Below are 12,162 nucleotides of genomic sequence, written 5' to 3'. Positions count from 1 at the left end.
ATTTATCACGGCTACAAGGGACGGGCATTTTATGTCATTTCAACATTCGTGTACTCACATTCAATTATATAACTAGAGTACCTGAGTTGGTTACTTGCAAAAACAATTCAGACACAGCCAGTAAAGTGATCCCGACGGGTCCTGGCTAACGCCGCCATGCTAACCCTGCTAACGGCTAACGTTACCGGAGGAGCAGGCAAGCGGGCCACGGCTGTTTACAGCGTGTAGCCTGTTCAGAGCCTGTAGCCGACAACTGTGAGTTATTTGAAGCCAAGAGGGGGGGGGCTGTGATTTACAGACCCCCTCTCTTGGCTTTGGAAAGAGAGGACCGTGAGTTTGAAGTGAACATGCAGTTTTTTAGGTCAGGTAGAATCTATCTCCGAGTCTGTTGACTCTCGTTCATATTTTTTCGAAAGATATGGACTGGAAGTAGAAGGGCGTGACTTCGGCCATTTTGTCCGTGACCTCCTACTTCTGAATGTATCAACTGGAAAACTCTGAAGCGTATACTGCCCCCATCAGTTCCGGAAGAGGCGCAGCACCGATGCTGCTAACGCTGGCATCGTCGCTAATAGTGCCTACGGTGCTTCAAAAAAATGGGCATGGTCGGTGTTTTGTCATTTTAGAACCAGAAGGTGTCGGTAGTATCGGTTCTCGTGACATCCCTAGTCAAAATGTAATCTCCTTTGGGGAGAAATAACCCAGCACAAAGGGGCGTCGTGACAGAGAGAGTTGACTTTTACAAGGTTACTTGATGTAATTGAGAGGGGATGTGCAGAGAGCTTACTCTCCCTATTACTCTCTTTTACTCCAGACCATCTTGCTTTACAGGGTTTCATCTTTCATGTTATTGAGTCCTAAAAAACACCTGCTCCCACGGTGCGACGGCCTCGCTCTGCCACTAAACGCTTAGTGCTTAGGCTTGTCTTTAAGACCGTGAGCTCTGAGGGAGCTGTTGCTCCATTATAGCACTGTGTAAAATTTTAGAAGGCTTAATGTTTAATGTTTCATTCTGTCCGGAAGATGCTGTCGTGCACCTTAAAATGGGTCTGATTTAAGAGTGTGTGTGTGTGTGTGTGTGTGTGTGTGTGTGTGTGTGTGTGTGTGTGTGTGTGTGTGTGTGTGTGTGTGTGTGTGTTTTCAAGCCACTAATAATCAGCACAAACTGTGGCATTTTCACAAGCTGGGGAAAAGTGACCTTTCAGAAGCAAAATACAATACGTTGCAATAATGTTACAAGCCTCCCTCACACTGGCTGTGAGATCTTATGCTTTACATTTTTTATTAACCTGTTTTTGTTTGAGAAAAAGGTCCATCTTGGCAATGCAATGAAACATTGAACAGAGTTCTGTAAAACCTGTTCCACCGTATGGGGATGTAAACAGAAAATGAAAGGTATCAGAACGATCAAGAGTAATACTGTGTATTAATAAAAGTCGGTCAGCGTCTGGTCTGTCATCAATCAGACTTAAGGCCACGCTTGATATGAAGTGCTTGTTGGATTGTCTTACAGCATGTGAAACCCTCTATCCAATGGTGGAATTGGAGAACGCTGCGTCCAACAATTTATGTAACTTTTCCAAACAGACAATCCAACAATCAGGCCCACTTTAAGTGATTGACATGGTGTGAAAGAAGGCAGGTTTTGAACTTCTCTCAAGCTCTCTTTTTTACAACTACTTCTGTCACTTTACGTGTGAACAACCGAGTGCACCATCAGAAATGCTGCTGGCAGGAGAGTCTGTCCGAAAGTGTGCGATTTGTACAATTCATTCTGTCAACACAGACCACAAATACACATAAAAGAATTATTTTTAATCTCATTATTATTTTACGCTTTGGCAATATATTGTCTTTGTAACACTCATGCCAATAGAATTGCCATATTGAGTTGGATTAGAATACAGAATTCTAGGAGAAAGCTCAGGGAGGCGGCTGGGTGCAGCCATTCAGAACCTGTAAAACACTTTTGCCTTTACATGCACACACACAAAACTTGGTTACTCAGAGAAATCAAGTTACACAGGTAATCTGAGAATGCATTGTAGTAACCTGGTTACTGTGACTTCTCATGTACATGCAGCAGGTCAGTAATCAGATTTATTTGTTATACCTATTGACCTTATTTTGGAAGCATAGCTTATTTTGCCTGTAGTTGTGAGACATTCGGAGTTCTACAGGCTACTTTACTTTTAGTTTAAGTTTTAGTGAAATTGATTACGAGGATGAATCCCTACATGTAAGCTTGGCACAGGGACTGGACATATCATTTCAGTCTGATGTTCAAGACTTAACCCACTTCCTCTTTTGGACACATTTTAGCTGCAGACTTGTTTAGGGGAAAGGCCTAATGGGGGAAATGTTTCTGGAGGGAGTCCAACAAGCTGCTTGATAAACAGCACTGTCGTGGCAAAAGCATTAATGTGCAGGCTTTGAAGAATTATGATGAGGTTAGCTTAGCGCCTAGTGGAACACATAATGCCACGGGCATTTGTTTATGTCACTTTGGGTTTTAATCAGAGAGGAATAAGTTAGTAAATGACTCTCTGGTGTGGCTGGACATCAATAAAACAATGTTCCGGTCTAATATAAGTTATGACCAATTAATTATAGAGATGAAGGTCGAGGCCAAATCAATCAGTCCTGTTTCCATTCAGGAACTGGCGTCATTCCTCTGCATGTACGGCAGAACAGAAAATCTACAAACTTTCCCTTAACTTACCAACTAACGCTAGCGGTAGCTAGCTAGCTTGGTTAGCAGAGCACTGAATAAGGCATTACTAGGCAAACAAAATGTTCCAACTAACTTTGATGAAGTAAAAACACACAGTCAGAGGGTCACGGACAACCAATAACAAATTCTACAAATTTTATCGTACACAGTAGTTAGCATGGTTAGCATTGCTAAGCCTCTGTCCTGATTGCGGCATGTAGCCCCGCCCCTAAAGCATCCCCTGCTTTTATCAACTGTCGTCATTATGAAAATGTTTACTGAGGTAATAAATTAAGTAAGTAGGGTCATTTTACCATAGACGTCTATAGAAACTAACTGCTTTTTGCGACCAATGATGGAAATTAGATAGAATGCAGGTTTAAGGCGCTTCTGTACTGGCTTCACTTTTCAGGCCTGGATGCTTTGTCCATTCTTTTTTTTACAGTCTATGGTTTTTGGTTGGAACAACAGCTGTTCTATGCAGGTATGAATGGATAAACTCCTTCATCTTTTTCTGCTCTTCTCCATTTCTCCACCCTTCCCTGCTGTCCCCAGTGGGAATACATGCATAGCAGCAGACTGCTCCACAGTTCAGGCGCCCCATAAGACAACTCCCTCCTGACTCCCCCTCCAGCTCCTTCTCTGTGGGACGGTTATAATGGAGACGTCAGTGCAGCAAAGACAGCGAAGCTGCTGTGAGGAGGCTCCGGTTACCTGGCAGCACATCTTGATTCTCGGCAGTCAGAAGTGAAGCACTGAAGTGTGTACAGAGGGAAGAACAGTAAAGCTTACTTGTTGTGTGGAACCCGGACAGAGCAAACAAAGGGAGCAAGTTAATAGGTTTAACAATTAAAACCGCAGTTCTTTGAGCTTTAAAGGGAGAATAAAATGGTATACTGACCAAAGAAATGCAGGATATAGTTAGTTTTCTTTTTAAATGTGGTGCAGGAGTGAATATTAAAAAAACAACAATTTATGGTGGTATATCTTAGGACAAACAATACCACCAAATCATCTCTCTCTCTCTCTCTCTCTCTCTCTCTCTCTCTCTCTCTCTCTCTCTCTCTCTCTCTCTCTCTCTCTCTCAGATGCTGGATAAATAAGCAAGCACTTTGCTGCCAGTGTTTGAAATTGTTCTTATCTATCTCTGCCATTAAAGAGTGGGTTCTATTATAAAGCTTTGCATTATTCAGTGAGCCTGGGAGACTGATCATTATGGATTTCAGCCCTTTTCCACACCAGCCCCTGTAGTCCAGCTTGGCCTGCTGAGTGCCGGCTGATGCATGCGTAGATCTGACTTTGCGTTCCACAACACTCTGGACGCTGGAGTGGGAGAAGGAACGGGTCAGCTCAAGACTGGTGTGTATATCCCGCCCGAACACAAAGCAGAACACACAACAAACACACACAAATATGGCTGCAAACTATCAAGTCCCAGCAGCATACTTTGTTTTTAGTAAGACAGAAAGGGTTGATAAAAACTAAAGTCAACAATATGCCTGCAACAGTGCCACAGTTTCCAAAAGTTCCTTGCAACAAATTGGATTAGTTACACTCTGGAAAGCTCAGTAAAAACTGAGTGACATGTAATGCAATTTTCATCAGTGTTACAGCAGCCTGGGTGGCAGGCACATGGTGAGAATGAGAGAAAACATGGCCGAACATATGGTGCTGCAGCACTTTTTAACGCGTGGGATCGGAGATGAATATTGAAGAGATATATGTGGCAGCTGCTCATCCCTTTGTGTAACCTGACTGTATAGGAGGTGGGCTCAGCTTGTTCACTAACATTAAATTCCTTCACATCAAAAGCATCAAAAAGGACCCCATTTGCTCCCATTTAATACGAGCATTGCATTGCTGCTTATGCTGCTGAAGATAATTAATGACGCATGACTTGTTGATCCATTCAGACTATGAGCGCTAATAAGTATCTCTTGGTTTTTTAATGGTCATGTGTTGAGATGAGGACAATCTCTTACATGCCTGTCTTGGGCCATGGCAATTAGGCTCTGCTGTTAACCATTTGTTATATCTGCTGTTGTATCGCCTTCAGCTTGGCACCTTGCTGATTACAACACGCTGGATCGATAATTAAACAAATGAAAGCGGACTGATGGGTCAATTTTCATCCCATCTTAGCCAGCGGCTGCGGTGAAGTCATGCCCAACTCTAAAAAAATAAAAGTAAAACCTCTTGAAATGCAACAATGAAAAATGAAAGGCTTGCTGAAATGTTTGGACTGCATGTTTGTTTGCAGGGTTCTATTTGATGGCAGCGCTCTGCCACGCTGGTGCGACAGCAAGGGAGAAGTCATTGGCGTCAGAGTGAGCGGTAACTCTTCAGTTGGAATCAAACCTGTGACTCTTATAAAAAAAGACTCCATTCTAGCACAAGCTCTGCAGTGGTTGATGACTGTTAGCCTACTGTGACTGGCGGAGGTGGAAATAAGGTAACCTAACGGATGTTCAGTTGTAGAATTGTGTTCTTTTTTATTTTTTACTTGGTTCAAGTAACAATAACCCACATCAAAATGAAGTAAAAGCAGGCCTACTCACTATTTCTAATGAATGGGTTTCTAATTTTAATACTGACATACATATATAGTGCACTTACTTGTAAAAAAAGTTTTATTGATTGACTTTTATTTTTAAAGGAGAGTTAATATGGGGTTTTATATATACTTACCAAAAGAAGTTCCCCATCTCCATAACTCATGATGAAGACATAGACTTCCACTAGTGATATATAGCCTTATTAGGACATTTCTCACCAGTACCCAATTTGAAAAATTGAGCTGAAAAGGAAAGACACCACGCATTTCCTCACAAAAGCATATAGCCTATAGTTTAAAGTAGTGGTTTACAACCTTTTTTGAATTGTTTGAATTTTGAATTGAACCCTTAAAAGTTTTCTCGCAACCTCTGGTCACATATGAGTAATAAGAAAAGGGTGCCGTTTCCTACGGAAGAAGATTAGGGCCAAAGTGAAAAATGTATTTGAGGTCTGAGTTTCAGAATTCTGAGTTTCTGAGTTGTAGAAATTCTGACTTTGATCTCACAACTCTGACTTTAACTCAGGACTCGGATACATTTTTCACATGTGGCCCTAATACTCTTCCTTAGTTTTTTTAATGTTGCTTCCTTATATTAGTTTTTTAACACTGTATTGCAGATATTGTTAGATACTGGTTGGGGGAAAAACTTTGGTCTTGGGTGCACCCTGAAATGCGTTATTTTAGAAGTGGTTACCCATTGATTTCTGTCAGGCTTTTGCCCCATTCTTTAGCCTGCACTGTGATGTAAAAAAAAATCTAGCTGCAGTTCGGATGAAGTTCACTTTAGGCCAAGCTGTTTCCAAGCAGCTGTGTGTCCTTCCTACGTCACTGCCGTCATTGATGATTTGTTATACCAACAAGATCTATGTCAGAGAGTCGGCCCCCTTCCCTCGCTCTGTATGTCATATTTATTAATGCGAGAGCCGCGGGGGTAGTTGCATAACAGTCTGTTTGAACTATTTTAATACATTTCACTTCTCTTTTCTCGCATCCGCCTTTAGTGCTGGGGTTAACATAAGTGCTTTCAGCGCAAAGCCTCTCTCGCAGGCTGTGACATTGAACACCTCTGTCTCTTCCCTGCTGCACTCAGAGGTGTGTCTGTACATTCAAACCCTTCGGAGTTAAGCGAAAAGCAACGGTTTACAGTATAGAATAGATGATATAACGAGAAAACATATAGGCTACAGTTTAGGCGAGTTCCCGGTGTGACCTCACTGACAAGCAAACATTGTAAACCCAAACCACATTTTCCAAAGAGATTTTACGGGAGGAGAGGGAGCGAGTGAGAATGAGTATGTGTGTGAGAGAGAGAGAGAGAGAGAGAGAGAGAGAGAGAGAGAGAGGAAGAGAGAGAGAGAAAGGGAGAGGGAGAGAGAGAAAAAAGCGAGGGAGAGAGAGAAGGAGAGGGGGAGAGAGAAAAGACAAAGAGAGGGGGAGAGAGGAAGGAGAGGGGGGAGAGAGGGAGAGGGAGAAAAAAGTGAGAGAGGGGGGGAGAGAGAGAGAGAAAAAGCGAGAGAGAGGGAGAGAGGGAGAGAGAGAGAGAGAAAAGGGGGGGTGATGATAATGATGGGGACTTTTACCGTGGGACAGGCTCAGAAGGGGAGCTGATTTCTTTTAAGGTGGACCAATAATTCAAGTCTGGAGTCCTTTATATATTTTTTTAATTTTATCATAAAAAATAATGCACCCGGGATAAGAAGTGCTTTTACTTGTGTTAGTTTTAAGTACATTTTGCTGACAAGACTTCTGTACTTTTACTTAGTGTTTTACTGTTAACAGAGTACATTGTTGTATTACTTTCACCAAAGTAAAGGACCCCAGTACTTCTTCCACCACTGATAAAGCCATATGAAGAATATAAGGACGTCATAGGATGCTCTGAGTCTACATCATGTCTATTTGCACTTCCAATGCAGGCCTAGTCTGATATTCCACACTTTCCTTTTACTATAGTGTAGTATAGTGTAGTACAGTATAGTGTCTGCTACTGTAAAGCCTGACTGTGTGGGTGCTTTACAAACAGTGAGGACGACCTTAAATAAGGGGCTGGCCTCTGTGAGTACAGCAGAAGTCGCTGCCTCCCCTCAGTGATGCGGGGAATCTGCGCTGCTTTCTGTCCGCTATATAAACCGCACACAGCGCCCAGAGCTCACAGTGGACAGCTCCGTGGTGCTGAAATCTCACAGACACCACACACGCACACACTCACTCACACACACGCACACACTCACTCTCTCGCTCTCTCATACATGCCTGGAGCCATGGACGGATTCTCGTGGAAACTTTTTTTACTTTCTTGCCTGGCTGTTGCGCAGAGCTCCGCGCAAGACTTCGGACAGACGCAGTTTATTTGCACGTCGGTGCCCAAGGATATGGACTTGTGCGCGGCCACGATGCAAAACAGCGGACCGGCGGAGGACCTGAAGACCACGGTCATGCAGCTGCGGGAGACCGTGCTACAGCAAAAGGAGACCATTATGAACCAAAAGGAGACAATCAGGGAACTAACGTCAAAGTTGAGCCGATGCGAGAGCCAGAGCCTCCCGGCGGCAGGACCCGGCGCGAGACGGCCGGGGGCGAAGAACACGATGGGGGATGTATCCCGGGGCACCACGGACACTCTGGCCCAGCTGGGACAGACTTTACACACGCTGAAACAGAGACTAGAGAATCTGGAGGTAGGCAAACAAAGGACAGGAGAGCAGCGCTGACCCGGTCAAAAGTTAATTCAATTAGCCTCCCTGGTTGTTTATTAGAAGGAGGGTTAAGCCTCTAATGTACACTGCTGCAACATTGTTCTGGCTCTGAGCAGTCTCTGCTTGGAGATGCACATGCATGTGCTTTAGTTCATCTTTTAATTGACAGTGAGAGAGAAGCGTCATGTGAAATAAACCCAAGTGCAGGGTAAAGCTGCATTTTGAATAATGTGGCGCAGAGCATGCGCGCGCCCACACACACACACACACGCACACACACACACACACACACACACACACACACACACACACACACACACACACACACACACACACACACACACACACGGCTAGGACCAGGCTGCTCTTTCAGAGAGTTTAAGACCGGAGAAAGTATTCCCTGTGCCCCTGTAACCCAGTGTCTGTCTCCCTCTGTCCGATGCAGCAGTACAGTCGAGGGAACAACACCGTGCAGGCGAACAGCCTGAAAGATCTGCTCCAGAACAAGATAGACGATATGGAGAAGCAGGTTCTGTCCCGGGTCAACACGATAGAGGAGACCAAACCGGGCACCAAGAATGACACCGAGCAGCGGAACAGAGTGGAGTCCACGCTCACCACTCTGCACCATCGGATCACAGACCTGGAGAAAGGTGCGTTGGGGATTTCCAAGGTGGGACGGAGTGCGCGCATACCACCACTTTCACGGAATTGAATGTGGCTCCACGGGAGTTCTTAACAAGATTAGGTGTCATTTAATTGTTTTTGTAAGCTCAACGGCGTCTCAGTGTTTAGAAAGAACTGACACCTTTAGTATTGCAGCAATGCAATGTGGAACCGTTCACAATGCCGCAACCATCACGTTGCGCACAGATAGTGTGAGGGAGGAGAGGGGAGAGCTGCATTGCTTTGCATATCTCAAGACCTGTTTGCACTTTGGCTTCGCTGAGTTTCTGTTTTCCAAAGCCAAAAACCTGACTGGCTATCTTGCATGGGGGTGGGGGGGCATATATGCATTTGCAGAGGTCATAGGCAGAGAAAGTTTTCAGGGTGCGCCTCGCGCTGGCGCGTTTTGTTCGCTTGTTCAGCTTTTCAACACGTGCAAATGCGCGTACGTTTATGCGAAAGAGGGAGACCGAGCCCTTCTACACAGGCAGCTGATAAAATGTGTTTTTATATGTGGTAATTTTAATATTGTGAGAAAAAAAATCGATTACGTTTTCAGACAAGCTTTGTTTTCTTCTGTTTCTTCCACTAATTGACATGAATTGAATCATATACGTCCCATAATCTTCATCATCAATCTCCTCCCAATCCCTAAATACATAAAAACGCTGAAAAATACCCTATAATAAGTGACATTTCCTCTACAGGTAAAGAAACCAGGCCAACAGATAAGTTTCAGCTCACCTTCCCGCTGAGAACCAACTACATGTACGCCAAAGCCAAGAGGAGCCTCCCCGAGATGTACTCCTTCAGCGTGTGTTTGTGGATCAAGTCCAACGCCTCTCCTGGGGTGGGGACACCCTTCTCCTACGCTGTACCGGGTCAGGCCAACGAGCTGGTGTTGATCGAGTGGGGGAACAACCCTATGGAGATTCTCATCAATGACAAGGTAACAGAAACTGACTACCGTGGATATAAACTGAGTCCACACATGTAGCCTACCTTCGCAGGGGGTCATTTTGGCCTTTTTGCATTTACTTTCTACATTTATCATGTTAATGTCAGATCTGGAAATGGAATAAAAATAGGTGCTAAGGTGAGCAACACATATTTTAGAGGAAAAGATACATGACAGTGACTCTGCTACTAAAGTGTGAAAGAGAGATTGTTAACTGGAGAGAAAGATGTCATTTTTCCAATGTCTCTGCTGCAGGTTGCAAAGCTGCCATTTGTCATCAATGACGGGAAATGGCATCACCTGTGCATCACGTGGACCACCCGTGACGGGATGTGGGAAGCCTTCCAGGATGGAGTGATTCGAGGAAATGGAGAAAATCTGGCACCGTACCACCCCATCAAACCAGACGGAGTACTGGTCCTGGGACAAGAGCAGGTGGATATTTCTTTTTTACATCAGTGATTGCAACTTCTGCACTTTAATCCCATACATATTTGGAAATACTCCCGACACAATTATGCATTTCATTTTGGATAAAGGTTAAAAATGGGAATCATTATGAAATGAGATTGTGGAGGACATTGAAGAGGTGGCCAATTTAGGCTGCCCAGTCAAATTGGTGTGCAATTTATCATCCCAGGATTGGCACGAATTACAGAGAATTTACTGTAGATAGTCAGTTTCTTGTCCTAGGAAGAGACCCGGAAAAACTCAAGCATTTGGCCAAATCACATTACATACATTAGATCACATTCCATTTAGCTGACGTTTCTATCCAAAGCGACTTCCAATAAGTGCATTTAACCATGAAGGTACAAACTCAGAATAGCAAGAATCACATAGAAGTACATTAGCATCCAGTAAGCCAAACAACAAAGAGCCACATGTAAGTGCAACATGTAAGTGCTTTTTTTAATTTAATTTTTTTTTTTACAACCACCATCTTCTTCGTGCAGTCGCAAGAGACACTGCTAAATACAAATCATGTCTACAGAAAGTAAATGGTTTCCAGACTGGAGTTCTGCAAAAATAAATTCAATTTAAATTTTCTTTTTCCATTTTCTTTTTTAATATAACCCATTTGCTCCCATTTTTGCCTTTTCAAACTAAAGCCATATTTAAGAACAAAAGTTCTCTTAGATGATGTCACTTACACTGTATAACAAAATCCTATCATGGTTTCCATGACTAAGACTTGTCTGCATTGCTCCACAGGACACATTGGGAGGAGGCTTTGATGCCACACAAGCTTTCGTCGGTGAACTAGCAAACTTAAATATCTGGAATAGGAAACTTTCTATTGCCGAGATCTACAACTTGGCGACCTGCAACAGCAAAGCACCGGCTGGCAACGTCTTCTCCTGGACGGAGAGCAACATCGAAATATTTGGCGGAGCGACCAAATGGACCTTCGAGCCTTGCCGTTCGCTCAACTGAACTGCATTTCACCGTTCCAGAAAGGCCTCTCTGTATTTCTAAGCTTTTGGCGTTCTTTGTCTTCACTTTGACGTTTGTTAGAGACTATTTGAGTTATTGGTAAGCTTAAAATCTGGGATTTCTATCATTCTTATTAGGTATTTATGTGCTAAACAACACTTTCCATCTTGAGGAAAAAAAATTATCCAATTCATCTTGGAAACCTCGGTGATAAAGTATTGGTATCTGTTTCTCTTTCGTTGTTTTTCCTCTCGGACGTTCAGTTGAAAGCACACCTAAGCTTTTTCGTTTGGCTTATTTCAACTTGGACTGGCAGCTGGCAATCTGCGCCTTATGTTTGGACAATTCACAATCCAAGTGAGGAATTGCAAAACTCTCCCACCCCCCTTCCCTCTGGAAAGTGGGAGATTACGCTGGTACAGGGAGATTACGCTGGTACAGCTCCCCCCCGCACCCCCCCACCCCCACCCCCGACACCTTCTCCTTCACTCTGCCCCGCCCTTCCGGAACTTGCACTGTGACTGACGAAGAGATCGCCAGGAGAGAAGGGTACGTTGAAGGACACTGCAGAGTCAGACTGTGGTACAAGTCAATTTGTTATCGTCGTTCGCTTCCAGTGTTTCTGTAAGAATGTCGTTAACTTGCCAACATTGCTACAAAGCCTGGATGCCTTAGGCTGGTACAAATATTCCGCACATTCAATATGTTTTAAGTTGCAAACTCAATGTTTATCAGTTTTTTGGTTTTTCCTGGGTTGATTTTTCTTGTTTCTCTGGTAAATGTAATTTGATTACAGTTTGTTATCTGACATGACGTGTTTTTGGCAAGTGTTTGTACTACTCTGTATTAGGAATGTAACAGTATGTGTATAGTAACAGCATGAATGACAGAGTGCTGTGGAAGCATTGTTGAAATCTGCTTTACTATCTTCTCTGGGTCTGGGTTTTTTACTGTATTGTTATATGCTCCAAGCATGGCAAAAACTGAGAGATGAAGAATTTAATTTTTGTAATAAAATTGTGATACTTAATGTCACAGCGCGTTCCTGGCTTTGGTTATGTGCATCAAAACATGTGAAGGGAGAGAGCACTGAGGGGAGGGGATGCAGAGCGAGTGGGTGCAGGAGAGCGAATCA

At 43.6% G+C, this 12,162-nt stretch overlaps 1 protein-coding gene across 1 annotated transcript; it reads left to right on the top strand.

Annotated features, from left to right (window-relative positions):
* Positions 1–7,399: 7,399 nt before the first annotated feature.
* LOC114573101 (neuronal pentraxin-1) lies at positions 7,400–11,406 on the top strand. Its single transcript, XM_028605038.1, has 5 exons — positions 7,400–7,948; positions 8,412–8,619; positions 9,340–9,581; positions 9,846–10,025; positions 10,806–11,406. Exons 1-5 carry the CDS (start codon positions 7,520–7,522, stop codon positions 11,025–11,027), a joined length of 1,281 nt encoding a protein of 426 aa, XP_028460839.1. The 5' UTR covers positions 7,400–7,519; the 3' UTR covers positions 11,028–11,406.
* Positions 11,407–12,162: the final 756 nt, after the last annotated feature.

Source organism: Perca flavescens, chromosome 2 (assembly GCF_004354835.1).
Source record: "Perca flavescens isolate YP-PL-M2 chromosome 2, PFLA_1.0, whole genome shotgun sequence".
In the NCBI taxonomy this organism is placed as follows: Eukaryota; Metazoa; Chordata; class Actinopteri; order Perciformes; family Percidae; genus Perca; species Perca flavescens.
Note: the sequence above shows the minus strand (reverse complement) of the source record. Positions and strands in the feature narration are given on the sequence as shown.